General features: G+C 54.4%; 1 protein-coding gene across 2 annotated transcripts in view; it reads right to left on the reverse strand.

The window, feature by feature from the left end:
• Window positions 1-1,906: 1,906 nt before the first annotated feature.
• Window positions 1,907-19,378, reverse strand: part of EBF4 (EBF family member 4) — a 50,960-nt gene continuing 33,488 nt past the window's right edge. The window contains exons 8-18 of one of the 2 annotated variants that reach the window (XR_014795245.1): window positions 10,134-10,215; window positions 9,233-9,350; window positions 9,000-9,133; window positions 8,782-8,908; window positions 7,407-7,495; window positions 7,177-7,242; window positions 6,922-7,099; window positions 6,598-6,786; window positions 4,163-4,244; window positions 2,955-3,029; window positions 1,907-2,728 (exon numbers count right to left, since the gene is read on the reverse strand). Coding sequence is in view for 1 of the 2 variants with exons in the window: in XM_084886882.1 (XP_084743008.1) it covers window positions 2,959-3,029; window positions 4,163-4,360; window positions 6,598-6,786; window positions 6,922-7,099; window positions 7,177-7,242; window positions 7,407-7,495; window positions 8,782-8,908; window positions 9,000-9,133; window positions 9,233-9,350; window positions 10,134-10,215 (1,252 nt within the window). In the remaining variant the exon portion in view is untranslated. Of the gene's footprint in view, window positions 2,729-2,954; window positions 3,030-4,162; window positions 4,361-6,597; window positions 6,787-6,921; window positions 7,100-7,176; window positions 7,243-7,406; window positions 7,496-8,781; window positions 8,909-8,999; window positions 9,134-9,232; window positions 9,351-10,133; window positions 10,216-19,378 lie in introns of both variants that reach the window. The other variant, XM_084886882.1, reaches the window with a different exon arrangement.

Genomic DNA, 19,378 nt, shown 5'->3' on the forward strand with positions numbered 1-19,378 from the left:
TCCTTTTCCACAGGTTGACTGCCAGGGACTATCTCCTTGGTAGACACTTTGGTGTCCCACCCACATCTCCTCATCTTTCTCTCTTCAGTGCACACCTGTCTGACTCCATCTGTCAGCACCTGCATTTTCTTGCCTGAGGATCTTCTCTAGCTTTCGGGACCTGTTTTACCACCCCGAGGCTGACTGGAAGTGCCAGCAAGGTAATGCTCCCCTTTCTCCCAGAAGCCCTCAACCACTGACGGATGGAAGTTGGTGTATAAATGCTCCAGCTCCCTTACTCCTCGGGTGGAAAAACTCCAAGGTGTGTTCTACATTGTCTACCTCAGTGCTCCAGCAGGAAGCTTGTCTCAGACTCTGCTTCTAGGGGGAACCCAAACTAAGACACATGAAATAGGCAATTATATTAGTCACCTTGGACTACCATCACAAAGTGCCATAGACGAGGTGGCCGAAACAATAGAAATTTATTTCCTCATTGTTCTGGAAACTACAAGTACCAGCGATCAAGGTGCCAGCTGATTTGGTTCCTGGCGAGGACTCTCTTCCTGGCTTGTGGACGGTCACCTTCTCACCGTGTCCTCACAGAGTGAAGAGGGAGCTCTGGGACCTCTTCTTACAACGACACCAGTTCTATCAGATTAGGGCATGACTCTCATTACCTTATTTAACCTTAATCACCTCCTGAAAGGCTCTATCTCTAAATAGAGTCATATGGGGGAAAGGGTTAGGGCTTGAATGTATGAATTTGAGGACACAATTCAGTCCATCAAACTAATAGCAAACCTAATCGATCAGCTCTACCTACTCTGGACCAGGGAATGGGCAGTGCCGACTCAAATGGTTGAGAGATTTTTGAAGACAGATATCACACCTCATTCCTATCAACCGTGGCGTCTGACCCATCTCAGGAACCAGAATATGACCACTGTCCAGCTACCATCTGCATCCAGTCCAGTGGGCTGCAGTGGAGAGCCCCAGGCAGTAGGAACTGCTTAGAATCTGAATGGAGCAGGGTGTAGGGTGGCAGGGCTCTGCAACACAGGCTGGAAACAGGAACTGAGGGGGGAGACCAGGCAAGCACTAGAAACAGGGGAGGATGACCAGAAGGCTACCTGTTATGGTCCCAGATGTTGGCCAGGAACACTAGAGAAGGAAGCGGCAGGACCAGCCCATCTGCCTTGGCAAGTGTCTTTGCCCAGAGGGCTGCAAGGCACATGGGTTGGGGAAGAACAGGATTTCCACAGGTGAGAACCAAAGAGTGCCGCCAGGCTGGACACTGGGATCCCTGGACAATGGATCAAAAAAGTGGCTCCCATTTTTTTTTTGACCCGTGGGACCGAGATCTGGGGCACATGTCTCAGGGGGACAACCGGGATTCATCCTGGAGAGGGGGTAAATGAGTCCAGGAATCTTTCCTCTCCTTCCTCTAAAACTCTGAGACAGGAGAGGCAGGAAGTGGCTAGGCCTGGGGTCAGACTCGCTTAGATAGCAACTTTGGGAGCCAAAAGCTACCCCACCCAGCCCAAGTGAGGCCCTGCAGCCTCTAGTTAGGAAGGATCTTACTTACAGCTAGGTAATGTTTAATTTGCTCTATTCTGGTTCTTAGCAACCCCTGCCCTGGGGGGTGACAATCCCTACTTTGGTCCTGGCCAGTCAGCTAGGGGACGGAGTCCTCAGTGGCAGAATGTGCTCCCAGCCAAAGATCTCAGGGCTGAGCCCATGTCCTGGGTCCTCAGGCCTGTACGCCCTCTCCCCACATCCCCACACAGTACCTGAAAGCAGACCTGGGTAGGGAATAGCTGCTCAGTGGAACTCTGGGGCTGTTGAAAAGCCCAACCTGCAAGAAGGCTGCCCAGGGGCACGTTTTGGACGGGCTTCATGAGAAGCCTAGAAACGCAGACCCACGCCAAGGAAGCAGGCAGGAGAGGCCGGGTGGCCACCTGCATCTGTGTTTATTGTTCTCTTTTCTCCAACCCCAACAGAGCAGAGTGTGAGTCCAGGGCAGCTGGGCCCGTTCCATGGTTCTATGGGACCAGCAGAGTCATGTGTGTGTGGGGGGGCCAGAGTCCATGGGACATATATTGGGAAGAAGACCCATAATTCAGGGGGCCTAGCACCCCCTCTTCTGCACTGCCATGCCTGAAGCCCCCACTGGGATTCATGATGTGGCAAGCGTGAGAGTGCAGGCTGCGATGGGAGGGGGGCAGCCACGGGGTCAGGCGGCCATCGGAAGCTCCATGGGAGCCTGGGCAGGCCTTCTGAGGCTGCTGGACCTCTCCCAGGCCCTGGAGAGAAGTGGGGCTCTGGGACAGCGAGATGGGCCAGACACAAATGGGACCGTCCCAGGCCTCCTCTCCCTGAGCTATTCTCTTTCCCGCAGTCCACTTCCTGTGCTCCTGTCACCTGATGCCTCAGGTCTGCACAGAGTCCATCTCTTCCGCAAGAACCGGTCCAGAGTGTGAAGTCCTACATCCCGCACCTCCTGGGATGCTCTCCTGCCAAAAGCATCAGCACAGTGCTGGGGCTCCGACCAGCCCCAAGGAAGGGAGGTGAAGGAAGCCTGTGGAGGGCCGTGAGCATGGGGAGGAAGTCCTCTCCCCACTCAGGCCCATGGGTTGAGGTCTGTCCACAGCCCTGGCCCTGCATCTGTCTGTGCTGCCATCCAGGGCACGGGCGTGAATCCTGGTGGGACCTCCATTCCGGGCCAGCAGGGGCCCGGCCCACAGACCTGGTGGGAGATGGAGAGAAGGTCTTGAATGAAGGCTGGCTGCAGGGGACAGGAAGCCACTTCCTAATGCTTGTTCAGTCTGGGCCACTGCGTGGGCTGCGTGGCCCTGACAGCCGTCTAGCTGGGCCCCGGAGAGGAAGACCTGGACCCCAACTCCCCGTCCTGGCTAAGGTCTTTTGGAGACAGAGCCCATCGAAGGCTGGGAAAGGACCGGCCGGAGACTTACCGCATTAGGAGTACGCCAGGCCCTGAAGCCCCCGGGCTGGAGAATGGAACTTCTCAGAATCCTCAAAAGACTGGTCTGTAGTAACCAAGGGGAGGGGCTATGAGCCGTGTGTAGCCTGGGGATCTTATCTGCCTGCCTCTCTGGGCTGGAGACAGTGCACAGGGCATATAACTTGTCCTGAGCACAGCGCTATCAAGAGCCTTGGAGGTAGTCAGCCAACCCTAGCGCTGGTCTGAACCAGCACCGCAGAGAGTTAGGTGAGGCGTGCCAGAGGGCCTGGCTCAAGGTGAGGCAGCAGAGGGCCAGGTACCAGGACAGAAAAGAGGCCAGCCTCCGGGAGCACCGATGCCCAATGCAGCGGCAGCAGCAGCATGGCTTCCTCCCCCATCTCCATGACATTCATCACTCCCATCACCCTTGCCCCTGTCTAACCCCCTCCCATGGTTGGTACCGGTGGCCCTCTGTCCTCCCCACCCCTCACATTTTAAACTCTCTTGGGTTAAAAAAAAACAAAGCAAAAAAAGGGATTACCCTTTCAAATCACCCTAGAGCATTGTCTAGCAAGCCCATCCTAACTGTCATCTCTAGGGGATGTGACTTCTTTTGACTTGCTATACACTATTGCTTAGGGCTCAGGCTGTTAAACTGGATGTTGAGCTGGAGGAGTGATACATGAAGTGGCAAATGACAACCATTTCACAACTGGGATGTGGAGGGATGATGGGGTCTCAATTTCTTATCTGTAAAATGGGGAGAGGAAGCTGGGCTGAACTTTGTCCGAGGCCAGTCCCCTTCCATCAGCAAGTGACCCGTCCCTCACAGTGGTGTGTGCTACCCTCCAGTGGACGCACAGGTAAAAAGCACGCAGCCCACGTGGGGTTCCTCAGGCTGAGCATTAGGTCTCTGCCCTGGGTTCAGCTGGATGGGGGTGGGGCCTTGGGATGGTTTTCAGACCTTCTCCATCTGGAATGTGAGTCCCCTTTCCCTTGGTCAAGTGGCCAGTGGATGGCATCCAGAGTGGTGACCATACCAAGCTATGGGGACAGGAAAGAGGGGGTCCCCTTGGACTCGTACCAAGCTCGTTGCTCTGCACCCTACAGGGAGAACTGGTCAACTGGCAGGAGGCTCTGGTGACATGTGGAGGGCAGGGGCCCCTCAAGCCCAGCTGCTCCACCGGCCACAGTGGGCAGAGAGAACCCCTCGCTCACCTGGAAGCCCGTCTCCGTGGGCTCTGGGGCAGGCCTGGGTTGGGGAGCTTGGTGGGCGCAGCACGGGGGCAAAGGCGCTCCTCTGTTTGACAGCGGAGATCATGTTGACAGGTGAGAAGGAGAAGACGCTGGTGGTGGGGGCAGCCGCCGCGAGGGACATGGAGGAGGCAGCAGCCAGCGGGGGGCTAGAGGGCATGACTCCGGGGCGGGGCGGGGAGGAGCAGGTGCGGCAGGGAAGGCAGTGGGAGACACAACAGGGAGACAGCACCATAGTGAGTAGCATGGGCTGCTGACCCCAGGCCCAGACCTCACTGGGGGCTGGGAGGGTTCTGGGGGGACCCGCTCAGGGCAGGGTCTGGAGGCGGGCTGGGAGCCTCTGAGGTCCTGGGCCAACACCCGCCTTTTGCGGGGCTCTGGAGACCCTTTCTCGGGGCTTGGAGGTGACAGAGTCAGACTAGGTAAAAACAAAAGCAAAACCAGAATATCCAACAGAATCAAATACCGGGAGGTGGCCTCAAAGAGCGAGATGAGCAAGAGATAGAACAACACAGGATTCCCGCTGAGAACCACTGGAAATCTGAGGAACTGAAAAATATTTACGGGCCCTAGAGTACCAAAGTCCTCACTCAGAGACAAAGACCGGGGTTCATAGCGGAGCTGGGACAAGTGGTCAGGGATAAAGTTTGGGGGTAGGTGAAGGCTCCTGTTACAAGGCCTCTGTCCAGAACCAGAGCTCATACAACTTCCTCCACAAGTGCGCTCCCCTTATCAATCACCTCTCCCTCTGGGCATTCTGTTCTCTCTCAGTTCAATGTAGGTCCTCTGCACACGAGGAGTGGATGGGGACCTGGGTAAGCACTGCAATATTATGAGATGGGACTGGCACTTGGGCGAGTCCAGGGTGTCCCCAGCTGATGCTGGAAGTGGGATATAAGCAGCTCTAGAACGCTTGATCCTCTGGCTGAATGGGGAGATCTCAGGTCGCCTGGCTTCTGCCCCCTGGGTCAGGGAGTGCCTCCACTGCTGATGGCAGTGTTATAGTGGAGGAGGGACGTGGGTGCTCCAAATCCGAGGGTCACCCAGAGAGAGGTCTGAGAGAGCTCTCCCAGAACTGAAGGGACGTACAGCGGTGGAGCCTGGCCCGAGCAAATGGCCAGGAGAGACAGAGGCTACAGGAAGGATACCAGAGAGCCATCGCCTGTGTGGATGCTGGAATATGGGGCTTAGGGTTCCAGAAGTTGAGTCTGGGAAGGGAGTAGAGTGCCAGACTCAAACCCACAGCCAGAAAGAGCAGTACCCAGGGTGCAGCCACTGGCTAAGAAGGCTAGGCAGGTGGCCAGAGACTTTGATCCTCAGCGATAGCAAACATAAGATGGGGGACAGATGAGGAAACCACAGGAAAAGCCACGACCAGCTTCTCACGCAGCCTTCCTCATCCCTCTGGCTCAAAAGTGTCCCCCAGTATGTGAGGCACAATCTCTCTTACAATGGATAGGGAGGGGCTTTGCAGCACACAGTAGGTGCTTTATAATTATCAGCTTAATAGCTAAGCTATAACAACTTGGTGTTGGAAAGAGGGACTTGAGGGAAGTGCAAATGGTAAAAGCCTAAATGTCCTGCTGCCCATCCACCTGCCTTTGAAATGCCCCACCCCAAGAAGCCAGACCGAGAATGATTAGTGCCCAGTGACACATTCAGACCTGAGAACAACCCTAGGCAGGGGGTGACAATGATCCCATTTTACAGCAAAGAAACTGACGTTCAAAGTACATAACACGCTGAATGTCAGACAGCTCCTGATTTGGACACTCAGAGGTTGAATCCAGCTGTCTGACCACAGAGAATCCGCCCGCTCTGCATGACCCCATCGCAGGGAGCCACGGCTCCCCGGCCTCTCAGACCCAGGCTCCAGGGGAGTGTGGGGCCAGGCGGAAGCCTCCCTTTTCTTGATCCCTGAGTTCCCTCAGGCTTCCGGCAGGGGGCGCCACACTCCTCCCGAAGTTCTAGTTTAAGAAGGAAAAGGTGGCGGTCCGCCAGGTTCAGAGGGACGCTCCCCAGTTAAACACCGGTTTCGGGAGGACGGGAAGGTTAGAAGCGATGAAGTCAGCAAAGAGAGCTAACGGTGGAAGAACTGTCCCGGCCCCAGGGCCCGGTGTGTGTGTGTGTGTGTATGTGTGTGTGTGTGTGTGTGTGAGAGAGAGAGAGAGAGAGAGAGAGAGAGAGAGAGAGAGAGAGAGAGAGAGAGAGAGAGAGTGTCGCACATTGAGGGCTGGCCTGGCTCCCAGTGGCAAGGCCAATGCCGTTGCTCCAGAGACAGGGATGCTCCAGGGAAGGTGCCGGCAGCCTTTCCCCCCCATGGGCTGGGAGGCGCGGGGCTGAGCCCCACGCTGTTCCCGGGAGCCCCGGTCTCCCTTCCGCGGGCAGGGGACACTCACTGGTGAAGGGCGAGGTGGCCGTGGAGCCGTTGAGGAAGCTCGGGGAGCCGGGCACGCCGAGGCCGGCCACTCCCGGAGCCCCGTAGCCGCCGAGGCCGGCTCCGAGGCCGCTGCCGTAGCTGCTCTGCTGCGAGCCGGGGCTGGGCGCGAACCCGCGGGGGGACGCGCTGCTGCAGCTGCGCGCATAGCCTGCGGGAGAGAGCCTGGCGGTCAGGGGTGCAGCATCGCCGGGGAGGGCAGGGCAGGGGAGGAGAGGGAAGAGGAGGGGAAGGGAGAATAGGGGAGGGGAGGGAGGGTCGCCCGCCCTGGGGACGCAGGACGCACCCGGCTCCGGGCCCGGCGTGGCTTCCCCGACGGCGATGGCCAGCGGGCTGCTGAAGGCGTTGATGCCCACGACGGCGGGGTGCGGGTGGCTGGGGGCCAGCGGCCCGAGGGGCGCGGGCGCTCGCGGGGCGCTGTACAGAGCCTCGGCCACGTCGGCCGCGCGCTTCAGGAGCAGCTCCTGCGGAGACAGAGAGGGCGCCGGGCAGCCCGGGGCGGGCGGGGCGCACACAGCCCCGGGGGCGCGGGGGCGCCTACCTGGTTACTGCTGGGCACCCCGTACAGCGCCTCCGCCAGGTCGGCCGCCCGCTTCAGCAGCACCTCCTGCGGGCAGGGAGAAGACAGCGGGCCAAGGAGCAGTCCCGGGGGCGATGGAGGGGCCGAAAGCCCCCGCCTGCCCCCTCCACCACAGGACACCCTCCTCCCCGCCCAGACTCCCCCCTCCGCCACAGGACACCTCATCCCGCCCGCCGCGCCCCCCGCAGTACCTTGGGCAGCCTCTCGGGGTCTCCGGGGTGTCTGGGGATGACTTTCTGGAGCCTCTGGAACCCGTAGTCAATGGTGGGTTCATTCAGGGCTGGGGAGAGCGACAGCGACTGGAGGACGCCCCCTGCCGACGCCCGGCGCGGGGCCCAGCGGCAACCAGCCCAGAAGCCTCGGCCGCGGGCCCTGCCACCCAGCCCAGCCCCAACCTCTCGGGTTGGTGATCTTGGATGTTTTTTGAGTTCATTTCTTATTACAAAAATGGACACTGTATATGTATATTAGCTTCTGCAGGACTGGAGGGAAAGGTGTTTTTTTTATCATTTGCATTTGGTCTTATCAGATGTAAATTATTTGCCATAAAAGACCCCCCCCCCCAACTCCCCGCAACAATCTCCATTTATGACAGCTCAGGTGCACTCTCAGCAGCACCTCACCCCAACCTAACGCACCAGCGGAAGCCTTACCTACCTCCACCTTCCACGCCAGATTTAGAGAATTTCCCTTCGTTTACCCCAAAGTGTAGAACACTCACTCCGGGTGATTGCACTTGCATTCCTTCTCTCTTCTCCCTGGATGACCTTCCTTCCACATCTATCTTCCCCTCTCCATCCCACCCTCCCCCATACACACACCACTCTGCAGGAGGAACCCCTGGCTGACACCCCCTCCACGGTGAACCTCCACAGCGGAGCACGTGCTCACTGCTCAGCTCCCCGGCCAGGCTGGAACTCCCTGGCAGTAAGCAGGGTCTCTCCAGCGGTGGGAGCCCCGCGAAGGGCTCCGTGAATAGCTGTTGGATGATAGCGTGGGGGTGGGGGGTGGAGAAGTGCGTGGCTTGGGCTTAGGTGGGGATTTCTGGCCAGTGGCCAAATAGAGCTGGGATGGAGGATTCTACCCCTCATCTTCAGTGAGTGGCTTTCACTCAGGTCGTGTGTGTGTGTGTGTGTGTGTGTGTGTGCAGAGTGAGGCTTGCATGCAGAGTGAGGCTTGGAGGAACCAAGAGACCCAGGGAGGATGCCCCTATTGGGGCACCTTTAAAATAAACATGCCCGTGGAGATGTTACTGTAGACCCTGAGGAGTGGGATGCTCTGGACACCATGGGGAGAAGGCCCAAGGCGGGGAGAAGGCCGAGGAGCGCTGGGACTCAGCTCCTGGGGGAGGACTGAGGAGCCAGAGGCCAGGGGGAGAGAGAAAAGCGCAAGGGAAGCAGGTAGCGCGAGGTGGAAGGCGTGCATAGCGAGGAGAGCGGCCGCTAGGGGGCGCTGCCACAAGGAGATTTGATTAACCCAGAGGCGGGGGCTCCAGATGGATACCAAGGACCGGGCTCCTTGCCGGGGACCCTAGGCCTCCCCTCTCCCACCTGACTCCTTACCTACCTGTGTAGACAAAGCGGCCGGGGGCCCCCTTGCAAAACTGCTTGGACTTGTAGGACAGGGTCACCTCCACCACCCCGGGGATGTGCCGCGGGGGCGTCTGCACCCGGATGGCGTGCGGCGTGATGAGCTGCCAGGGGACAGAGCAGGCCTGCGCGTGAGGACCCCGGAGAGGAAGGCCCAGCCCCGAGCCCGGGGGCAGTCTGCAGCGGGGGGCTCACCTCACTCCACACGAGCACGTTCCCGAACACGACCTGCAACCCGTCGAAGAAGTTGTCGCCGATGACAATGACGGTGGCGCCGCCCGTGGTCCAGCCCTCCCCCGGGCTGATGGCCTTTATGCAGGGGGTGGCCGCTGGGGGGCGGGAGAGGAGCCAGGTCAGGGGCTGGCCCCGGGGTGGGGCGGGGGGCCGGCTGGGCCTGCGGGCAGCGGGGGCGAACCGGGGGTCCTGACCTTCGGAGGGGTCCAGGCGGCGCGCCCTGCGGCCGTGCTTGGAGTTGTTGTGCACAAACATGTTGTCCGACACGGCCAGCACGTGCCCGTCCACGCTCACGGTCGTGGACACCACCACCTGCGGGGAGAGCGAGGCCGGCTTGGCTGGAGCCCCGGGGAGCGGGGAGGCCCCCAGGAGGAAACGTGTGGGGCACCAGCAACTTGAGGCGGTGGTGGCTGGGTGCTGGAATTCAGGGTCACTCACATGGGGAACAGCCTCAGCCCCTCAGGGTTGGTGGGAGGGAAGCCAGCTGGGTCAGTGACATTCTCAGAAGCCCAATCTCTGACTGCCCAGGGAAACTGAACCCCGGAGCTGGAAAAGTCAAGGGCTCTGGGGAGGGGGGGGGGGAGTAAACTGTCTCCTTGGGTGGAGTGGCTAGGGTTTTTGCAGACACACAGCTCTGTTCTTGGGGTTCCGAGGCAGGAATGGCTTGTAGGCAAGTGAAGTGAGAGTTCTGACCAGGGGGTCAGCATCAGCTTGAGAACCCGTCAGCAGGAGCCCCCACCCTGGGAGGAAATTGGGGCTGCCTTCTTCCCCCCTCCTTCCCTGGGACGGGTGTGCAGGTTGGGGATGTGCTAAGGGCAGCTGCTCGCTGCTTCACGCTATGCAAATGAGCTGGGTCGTTAATCATGTAAAAATGTCACAATTAGCATCTCCTTAAGTGGGGCTCTAATGAAGCCTCCCCTGGCAGCCGGCATAAGTTGAGATGGAGCCACCCCACCCCCGCAGGCAGCAGGCCCTGGGCTGGGCTGGGCTGGGCAGCGATCTGCCCTGGAGGCCTTTCCCAGGCGGCAGGGGTGCCCCGAACTCCCGCTGTCAGGACAGGGCAGGTCTGCAGGGTGAGCCCGCTCCCAGACCCACCTGGAAGCGACGCATGTCCCGGGGATTCCCTGCGTTCTTCAGGCAGTTCTGGTTGCATTTGAGGAAGAACTTGAGGAAGAACCTGAAACAATATGGGGGTGGGCTCCAGGGTCTGGGGGTTCTGGAAACAGGTAAAGAGCCAACTGCTCCCTGCTAGCCCCTCCCAGCAGAGTGACTGCATTCTGTGTGCTCACACGCAGACACACCTGATATTCCTATCACAAACGACACACACACATCCACGCAGTAGACCCATCCCAACAACTATTTCATACACACAAGACTCCCACAGTGTAGGAATCACACAGTCCCTATTTGTCCTGCATAGTGTATTCTTAAAGAATATGTCCATTATGCACACCATATATACCTATTACTCATGATTATACCCACCACACAATGTATACATATGCAGCAGGTACTCACACTTACTGTAAACGTATCCCACTCCATGTATATGTCATAGTATATGCCCATCACACATATAGTGCGTCCATATCTCTTAGCATGTCCCTCCCCAAAGTGTAAGCATCACCCACACAGTGTGCACTTGTCATAAAAGTATATCCATCCTGTACACTGTAGATGCCTTATGTACTATTACTCACAAAATATAGCCATCACAAAGTGTATACTCAACACACTCAGGGTATATCCTTCATATAAGCCTATTCAATACGTACTCCGCACACAGTCTGTACTTATCACATACATATGGTACACTAATCACATGCAGAGTCTCTCCATTACACAGTGTGTGACCATCCTACATAGTATATGCACAGAAAGAATATGACAGTATATGCATTAATATACCATTTTATGTTATATATGATCACCCTAAATACAGCCACTGCAAGTACTATGTAGTCATTGAATATAGTAAGCAGATCTCCCAACAAATCCCCCTCACGCACAGCAGGTCCGCTCACACATAGACCCTTGTAGAACTCTGAGGTGCAGATATGTCATGTGACCCCAAATAGTGCACACCCATCATGCATGCACTCCACCCACCTCTACAAAATACCCTGTGGGACAGACAGCCTGTATGTCCCCATAAGGTCGTCAACGCTGTGTAGATGCCATATATAATCCAACAGGCCCTCCCCAAGGTGCAGCAACTCAAATGCTCCCAAATAATACATCTGCACAGTGTAGATACTCCATTTATATCACATTATATGCCACCACAAAGACTCCCTACCCCTGTAAGACACCCCATAGTATAGACCACTGGTTGGCAAACCGCGGCTTGCCAGCCACATGCGGCTCTTTGTCCCCTTGAGTGTGGCTCTTCCACAAAATACCATGTGCGGGCGCGCACATACAGCGCGATTGAAACTTCATGGCACATGAGCAGATGTCGGTTTTCGGCTCTCAAAAGAAATTTCAATCATTGTACTGTTGATATTTGGCTCTGTTGACGAATGAGCTTGCCGACCACTGGTATAGACGCTTCTTTGCTCACAGTAGTCGTGCCCCACCTTTGTGCCAGAGTGTTGACACCTTAATCACACACAGTGTAGACCCCCCTCTTGGCCTCTTCCACAGCCCTTGCTCACAGGTCTTCCCACCCTTTCCCTTTCCAGTACAGGATGCTTTTGTCCTTTGGGTCCACACCAATTCCCACTTCCTGTCTGGCCTTTGGAGACCACGCCTCCCTGAGAGCCCCATGCCCTTCTGGCACCTCCACTTGTGCAGACCCTCCCCAGGACATCTCAGTTTTGAGCCTGGTTGGCATTACTTGCAGAGTGGTGTTGAGCAAAAAGCAGCCACACAAGGCCTGAGCCCTCCTTGGGGTATGAGAGTCGGTTCCCTTTTCCCCACTCTGAGCCTGAAGTTCAGAACTGCACACAGTTGCCCTGGCCAGTTTGGCTCAGCAGATTGTTGTTGGCCTGCAGACAGAAGGGTCCCAGGTTCAATTCCAGTCAAGGACACATAGCTGGTTGCAGGCTCCTTCCCGGCCCAGGCAGTGGTCAGGGCTCATACAGAAGGCAACCAATCGATGTTCTTCTCTCACATCAATATCTGTCCCTCTCTCTTCCACTCTCTCTAAAAGCAATGGAAAATATCCTCAGGTGAGGAAAAAAACACACAACTGCACACAGTTGATGCCATCAATGATGGAGCTGCTGAAATCTCACCCACTGCCAGCTGGTAGGCCATGGGCTGCTCCCACCCAGCCGGAGGCCCAGCCAATGCTCACATTCTCCAGAGAGCCTGTTGCTGCAGAGCACATGCCAGCCCCCTGCCAGCCTCGGAGCTGTTAGAAAAGTTATCCACAGTTGGCAAATAAGGCAAAAAGAGGCCTGTGAGCCCTTTCAAACACATTCTGGAACAGTGGTTTTCAAGTTGGCACCCACACCACCTTTGCCACATCACCTGGGAACTTGCTAGAAATGCAGATCAGACACACTGACTCAGAACCTCCTGGGGGTGGGGCCTAGCAATCTGTGTGTTCATAGGCCTCAGATGATTCTTTTTTCTTTTAAATATATTTTTATTGATTTCAGAGAGGAAGGAAGGAGAGAGAGAGAAACATCAATGATGAGAGAGAATCGTTGATCAGCTGCCTCCTGCAGGCCCCGCACTGGGGACTGAGCCCACAACCTGAGCATATGCCCCGATCAGGAACTGAACCATGACCTCCTGGTTCATAGGTTGATGCTCAACCACTGAGCCACACCAGCCAGGTAGCGTTCAGGTGATTTTGATGCTCCCTAAAGTTTGAGAAGCACTGCGCCAGAGCTCACTACCCCGCACAGCAGCCACAAGCCCTACAAATGCAGTTTGTCTGAGCTGAGATGTGCTGTAAGTATAAAATTCCTATCATATTTCAGTCACTTAGAAAAATGTAAAATATGTAATATATATATGTAACTGTAAAAAAATACTCATTGGAGGATATTTTTTTCTATTGCTTTGTTGTTGTTTTGTTAGAGAGAGTAGAGGGAAGGGAGGTGGGGGGATAGAGATGTGACAGAGACACATCGATTGGTTGCCTCACACACACACCCCAACTGGGGTTGGGGATCAAACCTGCAACCAGGGTACATGTCCTTGACCAGGAATCAAACCTGAGACCCTTCAGACCATCAGCTAACACTCTAACCACTGAGCCAAAACAGCCAGGGCGCATGAGTAAATTATTTGGTATTGATTACATGTTTCGATAATAATTTTGGATATACTAGATTAAATAAAATATATTCTCATAATTAATATTACCACTTCTTTTTAAAAATGTGACTACCAGAAAATGTAAAAATTACATATGTGGCTTGCATTACATTTATATTGACTATGTTGCTCTGGAGTACTATGCTAACAAAGCCATTTAAGAGTTAGCTGTTATCCAGGGGAAAGTAAGTTTGACTCATATTTGCTATTGATGGGGCCCAAATGTCATAAAGTTAGGTGCTAATCTACAGAAAACTGATAAGATGCAAGTGCTTTTTGTTGGGAGAAGTAAATATTTCTGTTTGGGAGAGAAATGACCCCTAAAGGTTACAATTTTTTATTTATTGCTTCATATCTAACTTGGCAATCTCACTCCAGGATTTTTCACATATCCCACTTCTTCTCTGGGTCTCCCTCCCTCCCTCTCCCCTTTCCATAACTGCACACTCTCCTGGAAGGAGAGCCTGGCAGGATCTAGGTCAGTGAGGGCAGAGCATCCTGCTCCGGAGCCAGGGACATCCTACAGGACGGGGTGTGAATTGTGTTGAGGGGTTGGGAAGCTCTGAGGACCCCAAAGCCGGCATGATTCCAGGGATGGGAAGAGGGAGGAGATGGGAGAAGAGGGTGTTTCTGAAAAGCCCCGCTGTGCCCATGGGGCTGGAGGTCTGGGGAAGCTGCCTTTACCCAGGGGGCAGAGCCAAGCCCACAGCCCTGGGTGAACTGAGTGCCCCCAGGGAGGGTGAGCATTTTACTGTGCCCCTGGGCAGACAGAACCTGTGCCCAGTGCTCTCCCCATTGTGGCCAGGAGGCCCTTTGGGGACATGATCCCACAGAAAGGGTGGTAAGAGAAAGGACAAGTCCCAGGGGCTGCCATTGGAATTACTAGAAGAAAACACCATAATTAAAAGCATGAGTTACAAATAAATTATAAAACTGCAAAAATAAATTTAAGAAATCATCCAGGCAGGCCGGTGTGTCTCAGTGGTTGAGCGTCGACCTACGAACCAGGAAGTCACGGTTCCATTCCTGGTCAGGGCACATGCCCAGATTTCGGGCTAGATCTCCAGTAGGGGGCATGCAGGAGGCAGCCTACCAATGACGTTTCTATCTCTCACACCCTCTCCCTTCCTCTCAGAAGTAATAAAAAGAAAAAAGGTCATCCTGGTCTAATTTACAAGTATAGTACTTAGCAAGAGCCTAGAAACCCTGCTGAGTTCTCACTTGCGTTATCTTGTTTAATCCTCTCATGGTCCTGAGGTCTGCAATCATTCCTACTTTTACAGATGAGAAAACAGAGGATAAGCTACAAAGTCACAGGGAATACCAAATTTGGGATATCAATTTGGGACTCCATGCACTACTGACGTGGATAAGAATCATGGAAAAATCCCTCTAAGTGTGGTTCTCAGAGTCCAACCCAGCCCCAGCCAGGAGGCTTCTGTGCAGCGAGCATCCTTCAAAAGAGGCAGGCCATGCAGGGACCAGGTTAGCCCTTGAATGGGGATTTCCTCAAGGTTACACATCCATCAGGGTTGCAAAGGAGGCTCAGGTGCCCTTACACCTAGTATGGGGCCTTCTCAGTCAGAGAAGATTTTTAAAAATATATATTTTATTGATTTTTTTACAGGGGGGTAGGGGGGAAGAGAGCTAGAATCATCGATCAGCTGCCTCTTGCACACCCCCCACCGGGGATGCGCCAGCAACCAAGGTACATGCCCTTGACCGGAATCGAACCTGGGACCTTTCAATCCGCAGGCCGACGCTCTATCCACTGAGCCAAACCGGTTTCAGCCAGAGAAGATTTTTGCAATTAATGAACAGTTGCCTAATATGAGCCAAACGTTGACCGGTGTTGCAGTTCAGTTCAGTGAAGGGTACAGATGGTTTCATTATTCTATTCTGTGTATATGTTCCACATCCTCCATAACGGAAAGTTTAATAAAATGCCAGATGAAGAGCTGTGGACAGTGGCCATCCAACTAATAAAGCAATTGAGAGTAGTAGTTATTCATCATGACTCTGGGCGCAGTCCACTCACACACCTACCTTACCACTTCCTGAACTCAGTGTTGCCTTCTTAGTCATGTCTATAAATGCTTTTTATTCCTCCCTGTAAAAACAACTCAAGATGAAATTAAAATGAGCCTTCCTTGTCAATGAAATATTTCGTATCAAAGCAGATGCTGGATTGACTCAAGTGCAAACATTTGACTTTTACATAACTTCTCAGGTGTGAACCATTGCCTAAAGAAACCTCCCTTAGCACAGTCCTTCCCTCAAAAGCGGCAAGAGGTAAGGGGAGTGTGGAGGTGATGGATGTGAGCCCACTGTCAGCCTCTGGGTTCTTGGGGCTGGAGTGCAGAGTGGACGGAGCTGCTCTTTGGAAGGCAGTGTCCAGGTGCCTGGACCACTCGGTGCCTGGATTCCCTCACCCCAGCTTCTGTGACTGGTGGCTGTTGAGGAACCCACTCTCTGTGAATTATCCTCAGCCAGAAGCAAGGTCCCCACCAGCAGCCACAGCCAAAACAGACGGACATTACAAGGATGATAAACTCTTAGTGCTATTCATACTCCCAAACTCTCCAGAGGGTCAGGCTGACACTGGGCTCCAGCTGAGACCATCTTATTGCTAAATCCCTTTTCCTGCCGGGTCCTGCTTCCCTCACTTCTTGTCTTTTCAGAGAGCTCTACCAATACATCACTTTCCTTTTTGAATGTTTAAAAAATTGTCTGTCAAGCCTCACTAGATCATATTTTTTCCCATTGATATTTAGATAGAGTGGAAGCGAGGGAGAGGGGGAGAGAGCGAGGAGAAATGTCGATGTGAGAGAGACCAGGGCCGGGTATAGAACCTGCAACCCAGGTCCCTGCCCTTGCCTGGGAATCGAACCTGTGACCCTTTGGTGCAGGTGCTGACGCTCAAACCACTGAGCACACTGGTCAGGGCTCCAATACATCACGTTCACAGGAATCCCCATCTCCAGCCCTGTTTCTAGGAATGGCATCCTAAGAAACCAGATTGCAAAGCTTTTACCAGTATTTCCCCCCCCCCCCCCCCCCGCCTCCTCATATCCCTGTGAGATACTTAGAGCTGAAATTATGTTCCCATTTCCAAAGAGAAAGCTGCTAGTAACGGGGCCCAAGGGTCCTTGCAAGTACAGGGCTGTCAGGAGCAAGGAAATGAATGTCTAGATTACAAGTGCTATCCAATAGAACCTCTCCCAAAATGATATCCACTGGCCACATGTGGCTATTGGATAAAGTAAAATTTCAATTTTATTTTAATTGATTTAAATGTAAATAGACACATGTAGCTCCTGGCTACCACATCAGACAGTGCGACTCTAGAAGGAGGAAGCAAAGTGAATGGATACATGGGTTGGGACAGGGTTTCCAAAGCATGTGTCCTGCCAAGGCCTTAGGGAAAAATGCAGATTGGGAGCAAAAGGTGAAATAAAATTCGTTATTTATTCCAAGACCAAAGATGGCCCTGCATCCAGGGATGGGGACTAGCAGAGTGGAAGGGGGTGGGGGGCTGGGAGCAGGGGTCGGGAATCCTCCACTAATTTTCACCTCAAAGGGTTTGCCTTTGAGCTCTCGAGCTCAGGAAAAGCAGAACATCTGGGGCAGGGTCTGTGCTCCCCACTGCTTTTCTTGTCTGCTGCCCCCGCCCCCAGCTCAAGGACAGAAGAGGATGCAGATGGCTGGGCCATTCATTCCCTCATTCACTCAACACACCCATTCATAAAGATGTATTAAACACCTTCTAGGTGTCAGGTAGTGTAATCTAGAGATGAACACGATCTTAAGAAAAGTACAATACTCAGGGAAAGAGAGAAACTTAAAGTACAGCTAGTAGGATAGAGTGGTGGGCATGACAGGATAACCTGCCAAGTGCAATCTGTAGCAGCCACTCTGCCTGGGGAAGTGGAAGGGGTCCTTGAGGTCACGTGTGAGCTTGGGCATTTGGGGTCTTGGAGGAGCAGAGACATTTTTCCTGGGAGAGAAGTGGGAGGAAGGGAATTCCATGCAAAGGGAATAACAGCCCTGCCAAGGGGCAGGTGGGACACGGCACTTTCCCAGTGGTGCCTGATGAGACTGAGGAGGGCAGCTGTGGACCAGGGCCTGGGGGCTGGGGGTATTGGCACCAAGTCCTGTGGTATTTGGACTCTGAGGGTGACAGGAAGTCAGCTGAGGATGCTTTATTGGCTGTGTCATTTGGAAAAGTCATTTTGCATCCAGGGACTAGCAGGCACCAAAGGGCCTAGGCTAGAGAAGGGATGGTGGATGAGGAGGTTGGTATGAGGGGTAGTTCAGGCCCAGGTGGGAGTGACCCTTCCTGGCCTTGGCCTGGGGCAGCAGCCACCTGCCAGGCCTGGACCTGGCCTTCCCACCATGGTCCTCACTGGGGCAGAGGTGGCTGCAGTGCAGATGGGCTGGGGGACTATAAATAGTCAGGGTGCATACATTAGCATGCCAATGCACCCGAACCCCATCCTCTATGCTAATGGCCCACCATGCGCCTGAACACCTTCTGTTCCCCTGCATGCATTTGCATGCACAATTAGCATAATCTTGTATAATTAATGAACAGCGTCAATTTTAGCTCCTAAGTAATTTGATTAACATGTTGATAGGGCACTTACGAGGCTCTCCAAACCTCAGGGCCGGGCATGGGGCCTGAGGAGAGGGGAAGAGGAGGGGGAGAGACAGCTAAGCGGGCCCCCAGCTGCCCAGGAGAGTGGTGGTGACTCCACTCTCTCCTAATGGGGCCTGAGGGGAGGGAGGAGAGGCTGCTAATGGGAGGCCTCTGGGCACCCCATGTGGACTGGCAGGGACCTGAGCATGAAGCACACTGTGTCCTTGTGGACACAGAGATACACAGGCCCCTGGCATGTACCCCAGCCCAGGGAGTCTTCTGTGAATGCAGGATGTGGAGAACAGAAGAGGAGGGATGGAGAAAACGTAGGGTGACTGGTGGGCTGGGGATGGATGGGCAGAGGGAAGCCACAGAGGAAGAGGTGTACTTGTGGGTAGTTGGGGACATGAGGTCCTGAGACTTAGGGAAGAACTTGTATATTCCTCTGGCCTTGGGTGGGTGAGCCAGGCTCCAGAGCCAGGGATCTTGGCTCCTTTTCTTTATGAATCATGCGCGAGGCAGAGGTGCGGGGCTGGCACCTTCTATAATGCCCCAGTGACAGGGAGAGAACACATAGAAGACTGAGTGCTGCTCCCTTCCTTTTCAGAATCAGAGCCATTCCTAGCCGCCATCCCAGGGCTTCAGACAGAGGCCCAGCTCCTCTCTCCTGCTCATCTCTGAGTCAGAGTCAGGAAGGTCATCCCTGCCTCTAATGGACTTTCCTGTTGCTGTCTGGGCTCAGGTGCACTACCTCCCAAGATGGTCAATCAAGGTGAGGGCAGGTGGGGTAAGAAATGGTACTGTGGCAGGCCCTGTATTGGACATTGTGTCAACACCTCTCACTTAACTTTACCACATTCCTACAAGCTGGGTTTAGGAGTCAGCTCCATTTTAGTTTTAATTTTTATTTTTTATTGATTTCAGAGAGGAAGGGAGAGGGAGAGAGAGATAGAAACATCAATGATGAGAGAGAATCATTGATTGGCTGCCTCCTGCACACCGCCCCCTCCCCCCCCATCGGGGATCGAGCCCACAACCCAGGCATGTGCCCTTGACCGGAATCGAACCCAGGACCCTTCAGTCCGCATGCTGACAGTCTATCTACTCATCCAAATCAGCCAGGGCAAGGCAGCCCCATTTTACAATGAGGAAGTTGGAGCTGAGAAAGGTGAGACCTTGCTCCGAGTCACATGTCCACACATTCCAAGTTGGCTTCAGTCCCCCAATCCTGAATAGCTCTTAGCTTTTTGGTGAGGATTTATCATTCAAATTGCAGACAGGTCATTTATTAGCCATCTCCCACTCCACCCATTATGGTCCCCAGGCCTCGTCATGCCCATACTCACTCTCCACCAACATCCTCTGGAGGCATCGTCCACAGCTCCCTCCAGCCTCAGCCTGGGGGCCGCTCTGATCTCAAGCT

This window comes from Pipistrellus hanaki (assembly GCF_964339955.1).
Source record: "Pipistrellus hanaki genome assembly, chromosome: 6".
Taxonomy (NCBI): domain Eukaryota; kingdom Metazoa; phylum Chordata; class Mammalia; order Chiroptera; family Vespertilionidae; genus Pipistrellus; species Pipistrellus hanaki.